Consider the following 23,336-nt stretch of genomic DNA (forward strand, 5'->3'; position numbering starts at 1 on the left):
ATGTTGCAAGTGCTAAGATTTCAGATATGCATTTCTGCATCCAGCTTTTTCTGTGGGTTCTGGGGATCAAACTCAGGTCACTAGGTTTGTACAGCAAATGCTTTTACACACTAAGCCATCTCAGTGTGTGGTGTACAGGTGCCCAAGGAGGTCAAAGGCATCTGGGATCTCCTGAGGCCAGAGTTATAGGTGCTTGTGAGTTGCCTGATACGGGTCCTTGAAACCAAGTTCAGGTCTTCTATGAGGGCAATACACATTCTTACTGATTTTCTAATTTTTAAGTTTTTGTCTGTGTATGTGTCTGTGTAAGTGTATGCTATGTGTGTGAGGAGGTGCCCTCTCAGGCCAGCTATAGTTACAGGCAGTTGTATATTGGGTGCTGGAAACTGAGCTTAGGTCCTGGAAGAGCAAGAACTCTTAAAACCTCAGGCCAAGTTGGTTTTTTGTTTGTTTGTTTTTCAAGACAGAGTTTCTCTGTGTAGCCTTGGCTGTCCTGGACTTGCTTTGTAGACCAGGCTGGCCTTGAACTCACAGCAATCTGCCTGCCTCTGCCTCCAGAGTGCTGGGATTAAAGGCGTGCGCCACCACGCCTGACTCGGGCCAAGTTTTTTTTAAAGCTGTTAACTATTAGGCTAGATTCAGAGTATTACCAAGTGGTCTAAGCTCAGGTACTTTCACACAGCTCAAGGTCTAGATCTACAGCATTACCATGATTAGATGTGAAATGTACAGACAGACCAAGTGACATGCAGGGCATAGCTGGACAAGAACCACTGTCCACACCATTTTGCCAAAGGAGGTTAGCCCTTTCATGTTGGCTTCCTGGTTAGTGCCTGCTGGACCCTGGGAGACCCAGAGTGCACATATAGAGGCTGCTCTCATAAGGGGGTTTCATGGAACTGTGTGTTTTGTTTTGTTTTGTTTTGTTTGAGGCAAGGTTTCACTATGTAGCATGGGCTGGCCTTAAATTCACTATCTACCTGCCTCCATCTCCCAAATGCTGGAATTACAGAAGGTGCTACTATACCTGACTGAAACTATCCTCTATTTATCTGTAAGTGTAAAAAATCAGATCATAGGAGAATATATAAAGAAAAGAGAGTTATAGATGAACAGATACCAAAACTTAAGATTAGTGGTTAAACTTGGGAGGTTTGTGTTTTAGCTTTTTGTATGTGGCATTTTATTATATGAAATTTCTTCCATAATGAAAGTATGGCTGGCTAGGCATGGTGGCACACAGACTAATGCTAACACTCAGTAGGCAAAGACAGGCAGGTCTCTGTGAATTTGATGACAGCCAGTTCCAGGCTAGTGAGGCCTATACAGTGGTCCCTGTCTAAACAAACAGAACAAGGATGGGGCTGTAGAGATGGCTCATAGTAGTTAAAAGCACTTGCTGCCTTGCAGAGAGCCTGGTGTCATTCCCAGCCCCCACTTGGAGGCTCACAACTACCTCTAACTCTAGTTCCGGGGCTCCAGCTCCCTCTTCTGTCCTTATTGAGCTGCTGGATGTACATGGTGCACTAAACTCATGCACGCAAACACAGAGACACATAAGGAAAATGAATTAAACATCTTACACCTTGTTTTCCCCCGAGACAGGGTCTCTCTGTGTAGCGTTGGCTGTCCTGGACTCATTTTGTAGACCAGGCTGGCCTTGAACTCACAGCAATCCACCTGCCTCTGGCCACCCCCCCCCCACTTCCTCCCCCCCCCCCACCTCCCAGTGCTGGGATTAAAAGTATGCGCCACCACACCCAACTTAAATCTTTTTTTTAAAAAGGAGTAGGCCTAGCATAATTTTAATTATACTTTTAAAATAAAACCAATTGGTGGTAAGCAAATACTCTACTAATTTAATAAACCTTTGTTGTCTACCTGCTTTGTTCTAAACATTGGCCAGGCTTTGTGAAGTCAGCACTGAGCAGGTGAGATAGAGAAGTGCCACGGGACTCCCTTTACTACAGTGGTGCTGCAGACACACAATTCTGCATGCAACCTCTGTGTTAATCTTTGCTTGGGTTGTGAATTAAATGGATATACAAGAGTTTAACCTTAAACACACATTTTAGACTGGAGGATGGCTCAGCGGGTAAGGCATTTGTCTGTAAAGCTGGTCACAGTAAAGTGTGTGTGTAACCCCAGCACTGCTGTGGTGAGGTAGGACATGGAATGGAGACACAATTGCCTGGACGCTCATGGCCACCTAGCCTAACATACTAGCTACAGACACAAAAGACCCTGTCTCAAACAAGGTAGACAGCAAGGACGAACCCCTGAGTTGTTTGTGTATGCATAATTCATATATACACACAGTACATGCAAATGTATATGCACAGATTAATAATAAAAACACATTAGTTCTGTGCAAACACACAGGAGCCCCACCACATTATTGGACTTGAAGAAGAGCCAGAGGATTGATGCTTCTTTACAACTACAAATAGGAACAGAGACAGATTTTTCAGGTTAAGGGAGGCTGAGGAGAGGAATTTCTGTGGTGAATGAAGGTGGCCATGCTTCACAAATCAACTTGTCTCTGTGCAGTCCTCTTTCTTATATACATGTTGTCACTAATGCAGCTTTTATTTATAGATGTAAATGTTGCAGTGTCAGTTTTTGATAGCTACCCCTGTGACTAGTTTCTCAGAATAGTCAGGCCAGCATATGCTTATGAAGTGCCATGTCTGGTGTCCTATGGTCATATTTTGGGGAAGTTTTGGCAGAAGCCCCAGCAGGCATCTCCTTGGTTGGTGGCCTTACCTGCTGACACCAAGGTTAACATAGATCTGGCAGTTTGAGTCAAAGCTGCTTTGCTCTTACCTTTCCCCTGGCTGTTCTGTTTTTACCCATCTGCGCCTGTCTTATCCCACTCACAACTTTGAGTTGTCTTTTTTCTTTCTAGGAGGGTGAGTTGACCGTAGGTCAGCTTTTTTTCTTTTCTTTTTTCCCCCACCCCTTCTTTTGTTTAAAAGGTTGCTGGGCTAGTTTTGAATACATAGATAAACAAGTTTATCTTAACTGCTCTGTCTCTGAAGAATTCACCCTGAGGGCTTCTACCTCTGTGGAGGTAACAGCAACCTGTTTGCTTTTCAGGGTGAACTAGAAATGAACTGTTTGTAAACCAGTGAGAAAAGCTCTCTCTGTGTTTAATAAATGTTAAGTCCTCATGGGGTGGCTCGGTTTGTTAACAGTGCCACTTCTGGAGTGCCAGTGAGGACTTGGCGGCATTGCTTTGTTGCTGTCTTGCTTGTGATGCCTTTTTCCTTCTCTGTGATTTTGCTTCTCTCACTCAGCAGCGGCTTCTTAGGGGCTCTTATTTGTTTTGAGATAATGGACTCCTCTTTGTTTACTCAGGGTTTTGGTGCTAGGAATGGAACGCAGGGCCTCCCATGCTAGGCAAGCAGTGCTTTAGAACCAATCTGCAACCCCAGTTCTGCAGCTGTTTATTGGGTACCAGCTCCAAGCTGGGCATCATGCTTAGTGTCTGAGAAACAATAGGAAAAAGAAGATAGCTTTAGTCTCTGCCTGGGAAAAATAGATAAACAAGAAGTTGCATGTATGGCTTGTCATAAGTGCTATGATGGGAACAGCACAGGTTTTAGTGTAGAACTAAGGAAGCATACCTCACCCAGATTCTTTGGTGTGGATCTATTTTTGTTTGTTTTAAAGCCTGTGTATATGATTTTGGGCCATGGTACACCATGTGTGAAAGTCACATGACAACATGCAGAAGCGCTTGGTTCTCTCCTACTATGTGGGTCCTTGTGACTGAAGTCAATCACTAAGCCTGGCAGCAAGCACCTTTACCTGCTGAACCATCTTGCCAGCCCCACAACAGTTAATGAATGGAGCTGATGAGGAGTGGATCTTTTAAAAGTTAAAGCCTCATTGGGAGGCCATTGTGGGTACTACCCTTTGAAGGAAATAGTAGGACTCTGAGTCACTTCTCATAAGAGCAGATTGTAAGAACAATCCCTTGTCTAACTGGGGTTTCTAATGCTGGAATGAGACACCATGACCATAAACAACTTGGGGAGAAAAAAACTTATTTCAGCTTACAGTTCTATATCGTGCCCATCATTGAGGGAAGTCAGGGCAGGACCTCAGACAGCAGGAACCTGGAGGCATGAGCTGATGCAGAGGCCATGGAGGAGTGCTGCTTACTGCTTGCTTCCCCTGGCTTGCTCAGCCTGACTTCTTACAACACCTGGACTACAAGGCCAGGAGTGGCACTGTCCATAATGAGTCCTACATCAATTAATCAGTCAAGAAAATTTACCACAGACTTTCCCACAGGCCAGTCTCATGGGAGCAATTTCTCATTTGAGGTTCCCTCTTCCAAAATGACTCTGGCTTGTGTCATGTTGACATAAAACTAGCCAGCACACCCTGACATATGATTTGTTCTGGCTTCCTGGATGATTACATTTTTTCCTTCTATACAATCACAGATGTGATAACATCTGCCTTGATGTCCTTACCAGAACCATGCTGATGCTCATGCCCTACCTGTGAACCTCCTACATTGTGAACAAAGTAAACTTGTTTTCTTTTATAGCTACCCAATCTCAGGTATTTTTTTCTAGCAATGTAAAACTGTTGGACTTAAGATAACAGGGAATGTCCTAGAAGAAGTTTGCCTCAGGCAAAAGCAAAAGGTTCATCTAGAATTAGCCTGGCAAAAGAGGTGGTAGCATGGGGGACATATTCTCAGCGAGGTTACAACATTTGCTGCAATATGTAGACTAGAAAGAACGTAGAATGTCAGTGGCACTAAAAGACATTCTGTATGACTGGTTATAAAGACAGAAAAGAAAGAAATGTCTAGAAAAGTAAGTCAGCCATCAGGCTAGTGAGAGAGAGAGAGAGAGAGAGAGAGAGAGAGAGAGAGAGAGAGAGAGAGAGAGAGAGAGAGAGAGAGAGAGAGAGAGAGAGAGAGAGAGAGAGAGAGAGAGAGATAAGGAGCAATTTATCTTGTTATTTGCCACTTTGATGGGGAAAGTGCAGTGACATGGTAGTTTCCATTGTGGAGCAAATGAGAGATAAGCCACTTATGTTCCAGAATTTACATAAGATGCAGATGTAATCTAAAATGGTGCCATGGGTCTTGGCCTTTTAAAATAAGCTTCTAACACAGACCTGTACATGCATCCCAAAACCTTTGACCTACTTCCATATAGTGAGGCATGGTTCTAAGTGGCGCTTCCTCACTAAGTATGTCCATGAGAAGTCAGATAACCACAGCAAGCTGGAGGCCAGGATTAGCATCTTATCTGGCACCTGAGGTCCAAGGTGCTAGAAACTATTGAGTGACTTGAGTCAGCAATGAGTGGAGGGTGAATTAGGCATCTTAGGTTGGTCCTTTGCCCGATTCCTCCACCATCTCTTGAGGCTTTTTCACAATGCTATACACCCTTTGGGTGCATTATGTAAATTAACAGTATTAACAATATAGTGAACGCTTTGTATTTGTGGGATCTGCATCCATGAACTCAACCAACCATGGATGGTAATATTTGGAAGAAACATTGTGTATGTTCTGATCATACTCAGACCTCTATTCCTATCATTATTCCCTGCACAGTGCAGTAGAACAGTATGTACAAAGCATTTATGCTGTGCAGCTATGACAAGTATTAAAGAAATGACTTAGAGGATACATTGGCACTGTTTCTATAAATTCTTCTGTCTGCAGGGGTGCTGGAGCCTGCCCTCCTCCCACATAGAGAGACAACTGTGTGCTTTTAAAAAGATGGAATAAAGCAAACTACTCAGCTCCGAGAAACAAAACAGTTAGTCAAAACGTTTAGCTTTGAGGTAATGTGCCTCATACCTCCAGGACAGATGGTTCATAAATATTTTCTAAGATAACTGAATGAGGTAATTTGCTGTTTGGGACAATTAGCTTCGATTGAATTAAAATAATGCCTTTCATCATAAAGGAATAGTTCCGAGGTCCTTCTTATCTGGCAGCATTGTGGGCAGCAGAGCCCAGTTATCTCTCAGGACAGTTTCTAGATTACAGTCATATGACTGTATGAGTGAGACTGCTTGTCCATGTAACTCAGAGCACTAGGGAATTGCTCTGGCAGTTTTTAACTAGTTCCTCACAAGGACAGATGTGCTGCTTTTTGTTTGTTAGCTAAGTAGAGAGATGCATATGGGCAAATGGACTGCCGTTTTCTTCTGAGATTGTTTTAATAGTTTTGTCCATTTTATATTGACTTGTTTTTCTTTACTGATTGTTTCCCTGTGGTTCTTCATGTATTCTGGTTAATGGGTGTCTAATCCTTAGATAATTTTCTCCTTTCTCTAACTTTTATTCTTATTTTGAATTTAAAACATTTTATTATTAAATTTTCAATGTATTTAACAATGACAAGAATTGCCTCTCGTTAACACCAATTACTCAGCTTTAGCTGCTGTCAGCATTTTGCCTGTCTTAGTATTTTAGTTCCTCATCTTTTACTTTTCTTCAAAGTGAAAGTTATTCTTCAAAATAACTTTTCTTCAGATATAATATATTATAGGTTGTGTTGTGGTTATGATATAGGTGATCTTTCTCTCTCTCTGTGTCCTTTTTATCCTCCTTTTTCATCTTTTTTTTTTTTTTTTTTTTTTTTTTTTAAGACAAGAGCTTAATTATGTAGCTTTGGCTGGTTTGGAACTCTCTATGTATTATAGACCAGGCTGGCCTGAAATTCATAGCAATCCTCCTGTCTCAGTTTTCCATGTTCTAGGATTACAGGTATGTAGCAGCATCATTGCTAATCTTTAAAATTAATTGTCTAGTATTAATTTTCTGCCCTAGCAAATACCAGTAGCTAGGAATTGGCAATTTTGTGCCCATATTGAGCTTCAGGGGTCATGGGGTAATCTAAAGAGGAACAAATACTTGTATCTGCTGTGGGGTGCTTCACAGGAGCTTTTGTGATGAGCACAGAGCATTTCTGTCCTTTGTCCAAGGGAGGCACCATGCCTCCCAGGGCTGCTCATTATGTCAGCACCCTTGGATAGAGTTCACAGGAAAGGACAGTTGCTGCTTCACTGGGCAGGTATTTAGTCATGTGAGAACTTCTAGACACCTGTCTGGATGACATCCCGTCCAGCTTTCTTTTAGTGGTGGTGTTTTTGAGACAGGATTTTATGAATTGGCCTTGAGCTCACTATGTAGCCAACCATAGCCTTGAAATTGTAATCCTTCTGCCTCCACTCCCTGCATGCTGGGATTACAGGCATGTGCCAGTATTTGCAGTTTTGTGTGGTGCTAGGTATCAAACCCAGGCCTTCATGCATACTAGGTAAGGATTCTACATCCGCCAACAAACTCGGCGCTTATTTCTTATGTTACCTCGACTTTTGGACAATTTTCCCAGGAGATTGCCATGTCGCCAGCCCTTTTCATTATTCTGTTGACAAATTAGGACTGAATTCGTGCGTTTTGTTTAATATATCATTTAATTAATTTAAATTTATGTCAATGAAATGAATACAAGCTTCAGTATTAACATTAGCTGCAGACCCAAGCACCTGAGATTTAATTACCACCACACATCATGTAAACCAAAAAGCTCTGTGGTTTTCTATAGTACCTTTCCATCTAGCCTTGGGCATTAGTCCAGATACCTCAGAGAGTATATGTGATTATACAGACTTTATATTAACCCGCAAATCAAAACCAGGAACAGCTTCCTATGTATAACAGTTCTGTCCTGGGCCTTGTTGGTGATTACTCCAGCTAGAACTGGATGAAATGATTTATACCATGTAATCTTTCTCACAGTAGAAGTAATTGACTACAGGGCTTAGAAAAGTTGGGTCACTTACAGGAAGTTTTTGTGACTAACTAAATGTAGCCTATCTCAAGCAGATCTTTTTGGCTGATCTTCAGAGGACTACATGATCCACTGGTGGTATTCAGGGCATCAGTTTTGAGGAAGGAGACAAGTTAATGTTTGTTTGCTTAGAAGAAAGTATAATCCCAAGGGTATGCATGGTGCTCCTGTAAGTAAGTAAAGCATTTGTCTGTAATTCTAGGAGATCTCTATTTTATATCAGTTGAGAAGTATGTGTTGAAATTGCCTCCAGCCTAGCCTAAAGACCAGCTGATAAGTCTTAAAGGTCATGGTTCTGTCAAGTCATTGATTTTAGAGAGTGTGGGTCATTTTTCTAGCCTGTCCTCTTTTGCCCACACCACCAGCCCATGCAGTAACTGTTGAGGGCTACAGAGAAAGGGAAGATGCCAAGAGATGTCACGGTGTGTTTTGTTTTGCATAGAGAGGTAAGGTCTTAGAACTAGGGCATTCAGTTTCTTAAGAACTTTTTAGAAAAATGTTTATATTATTTCCTTAACGAGGCTAGCAGGTTGTGCTTAAGAATCTTCTCTTTAGGGAGGAGAGACTCAGCCATTATTAGGTTTAATGGGTCACAAGATGTAGTAGTCCCAACAAAGCGTCCTCCTTGGTGAGGGAGACTACAAAGACACTTTGCTCCCTTTGTTCCATCTCCCAGCCTCTCCTGTTGCAGGTGGGATAAGGTGGTTCTGCTGCTGCCATTGTTCGTCATCTGTCTTGTTTCAGCAGCTGTAACGTTACTTTTCTCCTCATCACTCCCCATCTTAACAAGACTGTCTTGATGGGCTGAGTAGAAGAGAAACAAGTCATTCTTATAAAATCCTTCTACCTTTTCACGATGGCTACTTAATTTAAGAAAAAATAAGTATTATCAAAGAAGTGGACATCATCGATTGCTGGACAGTTTAGGTCATTGAACAGAATTAACTTTGAATCTTCTAGTTACCCTGTGGCCTAGCTCTGTGGAAGTTGTAGCACCTAAGCTACCTGAAGCATCATGCCAACAATGATCAAAGGCAAAATCTCAATTTTTCAACATAGGTCAGTGTCCCCGCTAGTTTATGTCAACTTGGCACAAACTAGAGTCATCTAAAAGGAGGGAAACTCAATTGAGAAAATGCCGCCATAAAATCCAGCTGTAAGGCATTTTATTAATTAGTGGCTAGTGGGGGTTGTGCTGGGCTGGTAGTCCTGAGTTCTATAAGAAAATAGACTAAAAAGGGCATGTAGAGTAAGCCAGTAAGCAGCGCCCCTCCATGGTGGCCTCTGCATCAGCTCCTGCCTCCAGGTTCCTGCCTTGTTCGAGTTCCTGTCCTGACTTTCAGTGATAAACTATGATGTACTAGTGTAAGCCAAATAAACCTTTTCCTCCCCAACTTGCTTTGGTCATGGTGCTTTATCACAGCAATAGTAATCAAAACTAAGGGATATATAAATCAAAATCACAAGTATCTCATTTGCCTAAAATGGAAAAAAAGATAAAAGCTATCAACAAGCACTGGAAGTGGGCAGACCCACCAGAGCTTTCACTTGATGTCGCAGCATAAAGTCATGAGTTGTTGGGTTAAACTATGGGTTTCCTAAGGAGTAAAGAGTGTGCAGATTTAATATCATTTATTCTCAAATATTAGCCCAAGAGAAACGAAAAATATGATCAAGAAAAGTCAGCCGGGTGTGGTGGCGCACGCTTTTAATCCTAGCCCTCAGGAGGCAGAGGCAGGAGAATCGCTGTGCGTGCGAGTCCAGGACAACCAAGATAACATAGAGAAACCCTGCCAAGTCTTGTTTGGGGATGTCAGGATGGCAATTTTATTCAGATTCCCTTTTCCCCAAATGAAAGGTACCCATGTCTGCCAACAGAATGAATTACAAACTTCTGTATTCCATATGGTAGAGTTCTACTTAGGAGAAAAAGATTCAAACTGCTGCTGTAGCCAACATCGTGGACAAGTCTCAGCACTTTATGCCAAGTGAGAAAAGCCAGACAAAAAATTATAAAATGTACTACTACATTTTTGTGAAAGTTTAAAATAGACAAAGCTAAACTGTGGCAGTAGAAATCACATCAGTGGTTGCTTGGGAGGCAGGAGCTGGCTGAAGAAGGAGCTTTATGGGAAATCATGAGTCTTGGTGGTGGTCCATCGGTGTGTGTGTGAGCCGACTGGCAACGTAGAGCTGAGCAGTTTGCTGCCTGCAGAAACACTGCAGCTTAACAAAATACCATGATTCTTCATTAACATCTTGTGTCTAAAACTGAAGCGGTGAGCAGGTTGTGAGTAGTTCCTTAATAGGCCTTCACTTTCTTTAATAAACTGGCTTTTTTCCTAAATGGTGTCCTAAGTTTGAGCTTTTTGGCCTATTTTGCAGTTTGAGGAATTATTTTTAGCACTTTCTCTGAGTTCAAGACTAGTTTCGATGAGTATGAAAAGGGTAACTCGTATAGGTATAAGCTGGAATGATCCAGACAGAAGCTCACTTGCCAGTCCACACTTCTGGATGCCCCTCGCAGAGCAGTAGCTCCCAGCCATTTATCAGTGCGTCTTACCATATACATTTGGTAGTGTTTGGAGGCATTGTCATTGTCACGGTTAGACAGAAGAATGTTATGCTGCTGGCATTGAAGTAGGTCCAGACTGCAGAGACTACTAACCAACCTGCAACACAGGGTCCATCCTCCACCCTGAAGGATCATTTGGTCCAAAACCATACAGTGCCCAGGTTAGGAAACCTTGTTTTAGGCTTGTCCTTATCACCGAAGTTGAGTCAGTCTGTCAGTTGTTGCCAGTAGTCATAGCTCAAATCAGTTGTGCAAACCTGGCATGGTAATAATGCATATCTCTTCCATGGATGAAGTTAATATCAAATATTTGTAAGCATTTGTCATCTTAATTATGGAGATAAGGCCATTCATCAGAAGCACTTCCAGCTATGCATCATTTGTGTTGACTTTTACATGTAAGATGTTGTAGACTTTCTTTTTAACTATTTCAGTAAATAGCTGTTTTCCTTAAAAGGGCTTTCTTATCAGATCAAAACTTATAAAAGGTAATAGTTTCTCTTTTATTTCTTTCTCCACAGAATGACAGGAAGAGAGTTTTTCTCTCGTTTCCCAGAACTATATCCCTTTCTTCTCAAACAGTTGGAAACTGTAGCCAATACAGTGGACAGGTAAGGTGAGAATACATTGGATGGAGTGTAGTCACAATGCCAAGTATTTTATTAATCATGATTCTAGGTTGCACAGGGTGACTCATTCCTATAATCTGAGCCCTCAGAGGATGGAGATAGGATTGCCACCAGTTTAAGGCCAGCCTGGGTTACAGAACCAGCTCCTTCTCAAGAAAGTGAGCACTGGGAGAAGAAGAGCTGTGGGGGTGATGACTCAGTAGCTAAGAGCACTGTCTGCTCTTCCGAAGAACCCAGGTTCACTTCCCAGCACCCACATGTCAGCTCACAGCTGTCTATAATTCCAGTTCCAGGAGAGCCAGTGCCTTCTTTTAGTCTGTATAAGTACCAGTTACAATGAGGTACACAGACATGCATGAAGGCAAAACACCCATACACATAAAATAAAATAAAATAAAATAAAATAAAATAAAATAAAAAAATTAAAAGCAAACACTGGAATAGATGAAATGACTCAGTGGGGTAACACACTCACTGCAAAGCCCAACAGCATGAACTTGATTTCTAAGACCTCATTGTAGAAGTGGAGAACCAGCTCTTGAAAACTGTCTTCTGACTTCTACAAGTGTGCTTTTGCTGCACGCGCGTGTGCACACACACACACACATACGGATACACACACACGGACACACACATATACATACACTCACATGAATTATTTCTTTTTCTTATATTTAAAATCTCTGTGTATATACTAAAGTTATATAATGGATTCTTACTATTTTGTATTGCTGGCATGTTGCAGCTTAACACTGAAGCTGCAGCACTTGGCTGACTAGTCTGGTTACCTGTGATTATATGTGGGTCTCCCTGAGCAAAAATGACCATTAATTTTGGAAACATAAGCAGAGTCATTACAAAGGATTCGAGTCTCCCTGGGGTGGAAAGAAATGCTCTCATTTCACTTCACTTTCACTCTATAGCTGACAGTAGAGTTTTTACTATGGACATCATCCAAATGTACCTATTTTTTTTTTTCTAGCAGACTTTTACTGGTGGAAATGCATATAAACTGTCTGTAATGGGAAGATGTAATTATATCAATGAAATTTACTTTTGTCATGATACATTTTCTCTAATTGGTAGTTTGGATGTAGGATTTTCTGATTCTGGTGAGTAATGGCCTATTCATGCTTTCTCAAACCCATCAGACATGGAAAGCCTCCCATTTCCTGCTCTGGACAGCACAGCCTGCCTTAGAAGAGGGTTGCTGCAGGAGCCTTGCTTTGCCAGAGACTTCTCCTTGTGCATATTAGAGTGAAGGAGGAAAAAGTGTCGAAATGTGTTTGAAAGCAGTGTCTGACTTCTTCAGTGTGAAATATTTTATGTGTAATAACTTCCTTTCAGTGAACCAGGAGAACCTGATCGCCACCCTGGCATGTTCCTCTTACTTCTGGTGCTGGAAAGACTCTACCCGTCTCCAATGGATGGCACGTCGTCTACGCTCAGTTTGGCCCCTTTTGTTCCTTTCATTATCAGGTAGTGTCCTCTTGTAGGGAGCTTGAGGGAGATGCTTTATCTTGTTGGGGAGCTGTTGTTGTGTGAAAGCAGGATGGGGAAGCTTTCTGCCATTGCCCCTTAACTGGCCTCAGTGATTCACAGGAAGCTACTTACCCTGTGGGTGTGGGAGCTCATTAGAACCTACCATGTTGGCAGTGTTTTCCCTGGGGACCTGTAGTGGGTGTGTGGTGTTGATAGGAGATACTCCTTCTGAAAACACCACCTGTGGTTTGCATTGTACTGTGTTGGGCCAGCCGACACAGGTATGATCCGAACATGTGTTCCCTGTTCTGTGCTCTAAAAGAGTATCAGGACTTCTGGCTCTTTGCTCTGGAGGAGTAAGAGTGTCCTGGACCTGCTGTGCCCGTGCCTGTGCCATGCCTGTGCCCATGCCTGTGGCCATGCCACACAGCCCATGGTCCCACCTAACCTTCTCACTCACACTGTATGTGGACGCACAACAACTACAAGTGTTCCTGGTATGGAACTTGTCCCCAAAGGCTCTGTCACCTCTTTTGAGGTGTCTGTCACTTGATCACTTTTTAAGTTTTGATTAAGTACCTTAATATGGAGTGTCCTAAAGGTGTTTGTATTTCCTTATGAATCACTTAGCAGCTGTCATATTATTAACAGCTTTTACCCGTCTTGACTAGTGGTGCCTTTACTGCATCTACTGAAAGCTGAAGTGGACTTGGAGGAGCAGTATAGGAACACAAAGCATGAGAGTCTGTGTTTATTATTTGTGTGACACTCTGGGTTTGTTTTTTTCCCCCCTGGTTTCACGTAGCTGACTTACGCATTTCCATGTGAGACACCATTAGACACAAGATTCTGACATGTGATTGCTGTGGCCATTTGTTTGCCACCAAGCCAAGCTGTGGCTGCGTTATCTTTGATCACAGAGATGACTCACTCAGACTGGTTTTGTTTCCTGATATACAAAGTTACAGTCTACCTCATCCAGTATTTGGTGATTCATTTTAGAAGTTTGGGTGGTAACTTTTACTTTCAAGAGCCTTAAAAGTGTTTTCTTTCATGCACACTTGTGTGGGAGGGGGAGGAGTGGGGGAGAGGGCCAGGGCTAAGCAACTTTTCAGAAAGTTGATACAAAGAGAAAAGTACAAGCAGAGAACCAGTGTGATTAGAAACCAAGGTATGCTGTGAGCCCTCAGCATCAGTGTTGAGAACATTCACTTTGCAGATGCTTTTACTAAACAGCCTGTTAGTTGTTGCTCCTAGAAACACAGAATTGCTGCATTTTAAATACCCTTGCAGATGGACCTACTTATATATAATCTGAGTGGTATATACATGGTGTATACATATACATGGTATTGAGAGGTATTCAGAGATTACAGTAATATAGAAGATTTAAACAGTACTTTGGAACCAGATTATAGAGAGCAGTGAAATCCTTAGTAAGTGTGTATTGTTGACATAGGCATGGCCATGTCAGTGACACTAGTCCCTCAGACCCTTGGAAATGGCAGAACCTTTCCTTGGGTGAGGCTCAGAGGAATAGCACAGCCTTCTTCTTGCCCTTGTGGGGAGGGTGATGGTGTTAGCAGAAAACCTTCAGAGCTGCTCCCCATCTCCCTCGCCGTGAGTCCAAATTCATGACCTAAAGACTGCTCCCCTACAGAGCAAGACTGCTCCTACCGAGATTAGCTAAGCTTGCCTCCTTTTTCAGTTGTATATAATAGTCTGATTTCTTGTTTATCTGTATAAATATCCCTGCCTTCTCCTTCAGCTACCTGTGTGTAACACCCTCACCCACTGTTCAACTCTAAGTAATAAACGATCTTAGCTTCCAGTGCACTGTAGCTTCTCCACTGGAGAGTCTAGACTACCTAATCCCACACTGTGTGTCTGCCTGTCCGTTCCTCATTCCCTCATTGTTCCTAGTTAGGGTTCCAGGACCCAAGCTGTGCAAGGATGTGGCCCAGGTACTTAGATCATTGTTTAGTTTAGTTCGATTGGTTTAGTTTGTGCTATTTTGTCTTGCAGTGTTGGGGCTCAAACCCAGGGCCTTGCTCATGCTTAGCTAGTACTACCATCTAGCTGCATCCTCAGCCATGCATGTTTAAAAGCCTACCCAACAGGCTGGAGCGGTGCTTAACAACACTTGTTCTTGGGTTCTAAAACTCATATGATGGCTCACAACTGCCTTTGATTGCAGTTCTAGGAAATCCAGCACCCTCTTTTGACTTCCACAGGCACAAAACAAAGCATACATGTGATGTATACACATACATCCAGGCAAAACAACTATACACATAAAATAAATCAATCTAAAAGATTTTTAAAGATGTAAGCTTATTTCTTTTCTCTGTTTTTTTTTTTTTTTTTTTTTTTTTTTTTGCCAGTGTGTATCTTAGAAGTTACTGGTTTGGATTTCCTTGGTCTGTGTGGACACAGTTAGGACTGTTATACCATCTGGTAACAGAAGTGCTCATATTAGCCCCAGCATCTTGTTTACATGTTTTTAAGGTCTTGTGTATTTTTCTGTTCTCTATTCAGATACACGGCCCTTTCCTACCTTAATGTGGTGCCTTTCATTTAAGACAATTTATCTTTCAGTTGCAGTAGCACAAAGCAAAATATTTCTGTTTTAAAAGGAACTCCAAGTGGCTCTTGACTGTAACTCACCATTGACTACTTGCCTGGGCTTTCTAGAGGGTAGAGGCCTTTTCTGAGACTAAAACAGCCAGAAGTCTTTCAGTTCCCCTTCACAGGCAAGTTTCCAAGCTGCCACTGAAGGAAGCCATGTAGTACCATTCTAGAAGCATGGCTGCACAGAGTGAAGGCCCAGCCTGAGGAGCCCTGACTCTGTGTGTGCTCTGCCACTTCTAGTTGTGACATTTGCTTGAAGGGTTTTTCCTGTGCTGGACTAATGTGCCCTCTGTGTGGAAAGTGCCTTCTCCTGCTAAAAACATGAGAGCTCAGCATCCCACTAACTTGGGAAAAAATTTCCCCACTGCGTTTCACTGTGTGTGGGGGGGCAGCACTTACAAGATGTTCTTCCCTCTTTCAGCTTATTAATTTAATTTCAGTACCTATCTTCTCCAACCAATTTATACTTATTGTGCTCATTTTTAAAAGTGAAATCTGCTTTCTTTCTTTTTCTGACAGATACTAAGCACAACTAACAAAACAAACATGTACCTGTAGAAATCATGCATAGAGACCTGTGCAGAGACATTTGACAATGAGATATGAACATCCAGTCAACAGTCAAAGAACAGGAAAGCTTAGGCTCATGCATTTAAATAAAATCATGTATTTAAATAAAGTCAAAATGGACTCTTAGATTATACCAGTCTCACCAAAGAGGAAGTTGGGAATAGAAAAACTTAAGAGTTAGTTCTTTTAAGCCTGTGACATTAGGAAATAATGTTGACTCTGGTCTTATTTCCTTTGAATTACATAACGCAAATGATCACATTGCACCTTCTCCAGGTTATAAAGCAAAGCAGCTTGTTTTCTATGCTGGGCTGTTGTGGCTTTTACAGGAAACAGTAATGAGTTTCTACTTCATTTGAGATTCAAGTGCATGGAGCTCTCCTTTAAGTCTATATATTACATTGCTGCTTTTGTTTGTTTGTGTTTGGTTTTGCTTTATTTTATTGTTTTGAGATGGGTTCTTATGCAGCCTAGACTTTCTTGAACTCTGTAGCCAGAAATGACCTTAAACTTCTGATCCTCTTGCCTCCACTTGCCAGGCACCCAAATAATAGGCATGTGCCAGTGTGCCTAGCTTATGTGGGTACTGGGGACTGAACTCAGGACTTCCGCATGCCATGTATCCATACATCTTATTTGTACCTGCTCTGACTTCCCAGAATCCTTTTAGATAAGTAGAGGACAGCATTTGCTTTATACAGACAAAACACGCAAGCAGAGTAGTTCCAGCACCACCAAGAGAGAAGTTTTGACCTGCCCTCTTTCTTGTATACTCAGCTCTTGCTTGTCCCCCTCTTCCAAAGTGCAGAGCACTCCTTCCTTGTCATGCAACACTCCTGTGCTGTAGTTAGCATTACTCCTATACTGAGCATCAGCTCAGTGCTTGCTCCCCAGCATAAACTGCAGTCTCCCTCTGTGATGAACAGCTATAGGCATTGCTGTTTTGTGGTAGTTTCTCCGACTAATTTCAAATTTGGACACCGAGTTAAATTGAGTAATGTAAAAATGAAACTAGCTTAAAGTCAAAACTGTGTGTGAGCAGATCTGGGTATCTCTGAAGTTCCAGCCCTGTATTATTGGAACCACGTGTAGCCGGTCATGGTTCATATGGACAGAAGACTGGGCTCCAAGTTTTACCTGGCCTTTGAGGAGTCCTCTGTTCTAATATGAGCTTTGACATTTGCTTATATTGTGACTCACCTCTCTCACTCTCTGTTTCCATTTCAAACAGGTTTCAGTCAAATTAAGCTCTTGCACTGAATGATACCTTGGTCTCATGAGCCTGAGACCTTCCTGGATTACAAACTCCTCTCCAGCTGTCCTTTAGGGAAGCTCTGTGAAAGTCTGCCTCTCAGTACCTGCTGCAGGATTTAGGGCCATAGAAAAGAGGCCTAAACAGAGAAGGAGGGAAGGAGCAGCAAGACACTGTTGTTTTGTTGAAACTCGTGAACGAAGCCAGACTTCTCTCTGTAAGGGGAGCCCTCCAGACTAATAAGGCAGAACTAGAGAGCCCTGGGAGGAGAGCCTACTTATACAATAGTGCTCCTAGGTTTATGTGTTAAGGACTTCTAGAGAGGAGGAGGAGGTTAGTAGTCTGTGTTAGGAAAAGAATAGAGAAAGACACTTCTAAGGCATGGTAGCACACGCCTTTAATCCCAGGCACTTGGAAGGCAAAGGCAGGCGGATCTCTATGAGTTTGAGGCCAGCCTGGTCTACATAGAAAACTCCAGGACAGCCAGGACTACATAGAGAGACTCTGTCTCTCTCATCTTGGGGGAAAACTTAAAAACTGGTGTATAATATCTTTGATTTGCAGGGTAGCAGTGTTTCTTTTTAGAGCATGTATATAGCATGTAGCACATGTCAGCATAAGTGCAAAACCTCAGACATTTGTCATTTCTTGGGTTGAGAACAGTCAGAGTCTGAAAGAGCAGGCATTTTTTAGCACTTGTTTTGGCATGTCTATGCCAGTAAATGGGAAGGAAAACCCTGAAGCCAGATGAAGGTGGGGTTCTAGGGAGAGTGCACTGTGTTCTGTGAGTGAGAGCATGTCCCAGGGCTCAATAACTGACAGACTTCGGTTCTAAAGTCAGCTCACAATCATGCTAGCAGTTTGGGGGCCATGGGACATGGAAATGTTGTGCCAACAGCCTTCAAAGGACTCTTCAAAAGCAAGGGAAAAGCATATTTTTAAATGACCACATAGTTGTATTGATATCAGTTACTCCAGCTGGCTTGTTAAATGTGTCACTCATAAGTGCACTGTGCTTTATTGCTAAGAACAGTCAGGATTCCCTACAAGTAAGTCATGTCTGAGTCATCTCATTGCCTGATGGTGTTACTAGGTTGGGGATGTGCAGCTTCAGTCGCATTGGACTTTCTTAAGTGAAAACAGGCTCAACTGCAGCCTAGAAAGTGTATGTATAACAGAGGGAATGCAAGCTTCTCAGGAGTGAGAGTAGCAGTACAAACTCAGGCCCACACCCATTGCCTCTGTGTGGCTTGGAGAATGGAGACAATTGAAAAGACATGAACTCAGTTTGAATTTTATTTATGATGGTATTTTCTTTTCAAATGCTTAGTACTAGGCAAATAGTTGAATGTCATTAGTCCCTATACTCTTTTTTCTTTGTTTTTTTGTGTATGTCTGATACAGTCCTTGATTGAAAATAGAGACTGACAAATGGACTCAACAGGTAAAGGCCCTGGTCATGAAGCCTGACAGGTGACTTGTGTTCAGTCAGAAAAGTGACTCCTGTGAGTCACAGTAAGTATTTTTAAAATGCATATTCCAAATAGCCTTAAAAATTGTATTGATGGGCTGGAGAGATGGCTCAGAGGTTAAGAGCACTGACTGCTCTTCAACATCCTGAGTTCAATTCCCAGCAACCACATGTTGGCTCATAACCATCTATAATGAGATTTATATACATAATAAATAAATAAATCTTTTTTAAAAACTGTATTGGTGGCTTGAGACTAGAGATATGTACCATGGTTGGATTTTTTAAATTAAAATTATATTTGTATAGAATGTGGAATGTTTGCTTTCACATTTTATTTGAGAAAGTCTTAAAGAATGGAGTTTTCTGTGGATGTAAGGAGCAGTGTGATGCACGGCTGCTGCTATGGTCCTCCTGGACTCTACAGGTCAGGCTAGACCCACGCTATTCTGTTTGTTATTCTGCTCTGGGATCCCCATTTTAGGAGGGTCATTGGTAGGTTAATATTTATCTAGGGCAGTGACCGCAATGTGAAGGAAGCTAGCCATCTGGAAGCAGTTAGACTGGGGAAAACTGGGTAGAGGCAACATGGTCATGGTCTTTACGTACTCAAGACGTGCCATGTGCTAGAAGACACATAATCACTCATTTTCCTCCCAGTGGGAAAGTAGGAGAGATGGCAGCTCTAAAGACAAAGAAGAGTTTTGTGAAAGGTAGTGTTCTTCATCAAAGACATGAATAGATTTCCTCATACTGGGTTGCCCAGCAATAAAAGTATCTGAGGAAAACTGATCCTGTGTTTCACATGTTTCCCAAAGGATCTCTGTGATGCATCTGAGGTTGGGTAGGAAGACTGTCAAGGCATCTGTTTGAGATGTCTTATTTCAGAATATCTCTGCCACAGTTCCCAAAGGGGTGGTGAGTGAGATGACAAGCCTTCTTCTAAATGTTCCACAACTTTTTGTGCATTTTTTTGGGGTTCCTCAGTCTTACAAAGAAAAGAATGAGGGAACCATCTTGGCATGCCCCCAGGGTCCTGATGGTCTACTCCTAAATGATGCCCTCTAGAAATTAAGCCACCTAAATTTACCTTCTAAGTGACTTCTGTAACTTTGTTCTAGATGGTTCTGAAAACACTCTTTTGGCCTGTATGATGTTATGTCTGAAAAGAATTCCTACTGATTTAATTATCTTTTTTTGTGGTTGCTGTATTTTCTTCCATTCCAGATGTTGGCTTAAGTTGTATTTGTTTTCTGACAAGTAGAAAGAGCATCTGAGTCTTAAGTCAGAGGTGGCTTTTTTTTTTAATGGCTAAAATAAATAACTGTTGTCCTAGTTCTCAAAGGATCTTAGATGCCTGGGGAGAGTAACTGGAGTCTACAAATCTTGCCCATTGCATGCGAAAACACCTAAAAATTGGGCCTAGTTGGAACTACAAATGAAGAATTTCCTTTCCTTGACCCTCCAGGGTTACCACTGAATTACATAGGGGCTTAGGGACAAAGACTCCTTGCATCCTAATCTGGTGACCCTTGGGTTAACAAGGGACTTGTTACCCTGTAAGTCTAGAACTTTCTCCCTTTGGTTTTACTGGTGTGGCTTTGTACAAGATGGCAGGTACAGAGGTTCACTTCTGCTCAGGGACTTTTCAGCTGCTCATTTTCCCTTTTGTCTTTAAACCAAACTGGGCCCACTCCTCTCTCTGTCAGGCTTATCTCTCTGAGCTAATTGTGTTACAGGGCTGTATGTGTGAAATGACACCCCGAGACTCCAGTGGCAGACTTTGGTAGATGGGATTGCTGGCGCTGTGATATCCTGCTTAGCCGCCTCCCTGTGGTCCATCCAGCTCTTTGGGAAGCTGTGTTCATGTTCTTCCTAGTTTCCAGGTTCCATCCAGGGTAGTTGGAGTTGAGCATATGGAATGAAATCATGTTTTCTATGTTGTGTGCAGCGCCCCCCCACCCCCCGTAAAAGTTCTGGCAATTAAACAAAAAAACAAAAAAGCAATGAAAAGAAAAGAAAATATTCTTTTTTTTTTTCTTCTCTTAGTTCCTAGAGCAGGGCCTGGCCAACTCAGTCTGGGGTGCCAGATCTCTTTAAGACTTTTTTCCAAGTATGTTTTTGAGCAACAGGAATGAGGAGTTCACCTCTTATGGAATGCATTGACAAAGCAAGCTAGAAAAACAAAACTTGTAGGGACCAGCTTTTCTCCAGTGTTATCTGTTACTTCAACAGGCCAGTTCAGGCCATGTTAGAACAAGTGATTAGATCTGCAAACAGTCTCATGCTTAGGTGAAAATTCTGACAATGATGATAATCCATGGCCTATTGGTGTCATTTGCTTGAAAGGTTAGAATCCAATCAGTTGATAGATTAGCTAAGTATTTGCTAAACATTTGTTGTGTATCCAGCTTGTGTTGAGATGTGGGTAAGCTGGGAAGAAAGGAGTCTTCATCCTTGAAGAACTTGGTGTAGGACCAGTAAGATAAACTGCAGGCTTGTGCCCTGACATCGTGTGTACACTAGCCGCTGTGTTATGTGATACCTGCCTGAAGGACTGAGGCTGCTGAGCTGCAGAAGTCCAGCAGGCTTTGCCATGTAGCAGGACAGGAAAAATCTCAGGGAAATTCAGACTGCCATTTTGGGGACTTCTGGAAACAATCCACTGTGATCTCATGCAAAAGCAAAGTGAAGCCCTCCCGCTCTGCAGACGGTGGCACCCAACAAGGGGCTGGGCAGCTCTGGGCTTATAATTCAGAAGTGATTGTAGACGATGCTCCTACTTGAACTAAGGGTGAAAGGAAGTGCAGAACAGTGGTTTGCAGTTTTAACAGGAGAAACCACTGATCTCTGATAACTTCAGTAAAGAGTAGTATTTGCCCCAGAGGCTGCACTTTTTAATTCATTAGCACTACACATTTAAAAATACTGTAATAATCTTTTTTTCCATATGAAGCTTTTATTTTCCTGGTCTTAAATATTTTCTCAAAAAAAAATTGCCAAGATGCTCGTGGATATTGTTAATGCTAACTTGAAGGGCTGCATAGTATCAAGCCTCATGCTGACTAATGTGTACTCATTTATCCATGTAATAGGGAACATTGTTGATCAAAAATGTACTCCCCTCATCTTCAGAAAGAAAGTATGAGCTAGGAAACAGAGCAGCAAGTAAATATTAAACACTGTATGTAGTAAAATGACCTGGGAAAATGACACCATAGTGTATTTTGCTTATCTTTCCCTGGCCCCTGGCTAGTGCTGGCCCTCTCTCTTGCACACTCTCTCTTTCCTTCCCTCCTTCCCTCCCCGCGGGCCTTGACTCTGACTTCATTACAGTAGTCTCCTGTTACTCTTAGGGATATATTCCTAGCCCCCAGCAGGTGCCTGAAGCCACAGCTGGCATTGACGCCTGCACTGTATTTGTTCCCATAAATATAGACACTGAAGACACACACTGAAGACACACACTGAAGATACACACTGAAGATACACACTGAAGACACACACTGAAGATACACACTGAAGATACACACTGAAGATACACACTGAAGACACACACTGAAGACACACACTGGAGACACACACTGAAGATACACACTGAAGACACACACTGAAGACACACACTGGAGACACACACTGAAGATACACACTGAAGATACACACTGAAGACACACACTGGAGACACACACTGGAGATACACACTGGAGACACACACTGGAGACACACACTGAAGACACACACTGAAGACACACACTGGAGACACACACTGAAGACACACACTGAAGACACACACTGAAGACACACACTGAAGATACACACTGAAGACACACACTGGAGACACACACTGGAGACACACACTGAAGACACACACTGGAGATACAGCTTTGCATTTGGCGCACAGCCTCCATGAATCCCCCAGCCCTGCTGCAGTTGTATGGATAAGAGACTCATCTTTGCCATGAATGTTAAAAACCCAGTTCTTCTCTTTTCCTAGTGGATAACTTTCACCTTTTCACTTCGAGTGTGTTGGTGCTGTGACTGTTCTTTGCCAGGTCTGAGTTACCAGCTTTTATGCTTTGGGCCGTTATTCAGTAAAATGTGACTTGAACCCACCACTGTTGCTCTGCAGCAGCAAGTCTAACAAGTGAGATAGCTAAGGGCTCCCAGGTAGGTAGTGTATGCACTGTGGATTGGCTGAGCAAAGGCATGGCATGTTTTGAGCTGAACTCTGCGAGGTGACGTGAGATTTCATCTTTTTACTCACAATGCTATATAAAATAAAGCTTATGAAAACTTCCAGGTCCAGGGAACTGAAACCGTGGAAAGCAGACCTCCAGGTAAGGAGGGACAGCAGTATCCACAGTCCAGCTAACACAGCTGCATTAGTCATGTCAGTGCACAAAACGCACTTCCATGCTTTTGCTTGCTCTTCCCTGTCTTCTTCATTCACGTCGGCATCTCTTTCCTACCTCCTTTTAAACCAGGTATAGACATCCTCACCACACACTCTTGTCTCTCCCTTGATTTAGCAAGCACTTGTCACTACCACTCCATTTACCCATTACTGAAATTACCAAGAGCCTTGTTTATCAACCCCTTTCCCCTACCTTGATCACTTTGTGTTTACAATAGCTTTTAGGGACCACTGGTGCCTCTCCACAGAGAAATCCACTCTCCCCACCCAGAGCTTTTATTCTGTGTTGATTCTGAGAAAATGTTCCGTGTTCCTAGTCCCATACTTCATGCCCTGCCCCATCATATTCCTTGAACCACTACCACCTAGCTCCTTCCCACCACAGACTAGCCACAGCAGCTTCCTTGAGCCATTGTATCTCTCTCCTTTCACCTTCCTCCCCACTCCAGCTTCCTCTACTCTTCAGACACT

At 42.5% G+C, this 23,336-nt stretch overlaps 1 protein-coding gene across 1 annotated transcript in view; it reads left to right on the plus strand.

Annotated features, from left to right (window-relative positions):
• Window positions 1-23,336, plus strand: part of Thada (THADA armadillo repeat containing) — a 282,053-nt gene that overhangs the window by 114,046 nt on the left and 144,671 nt on the right. Inside the window, exons 27-28 of the mRNA XM_051161396.1 lie at window positions 10,938-11,027; window positions 12,393-12,524. Coding sequence (XP_051017353.1) covers window positions 10,938-11,027; window positions 12,393-12,524 — 222 coding nt within the window. The remainder of the gene's footprint in view (window positions 1-10,937; window positions 11,028-12,392; window positions 12,525-23,336) is intronic.

This window comes from Acomys russatus, chromosome 1 (genome assembly GCF_903995435.1).
Source record: "Acomys russatus chromosome 1, mAcoRus1.1, whole genome shotgun sequence".
In the NCBI taxonomy this organism is placed as follows: Eukaryota; Metazoa; Chordata; class Mammalia; order Rodentia; family Muridae; genus Acomys; species Acomys russatus.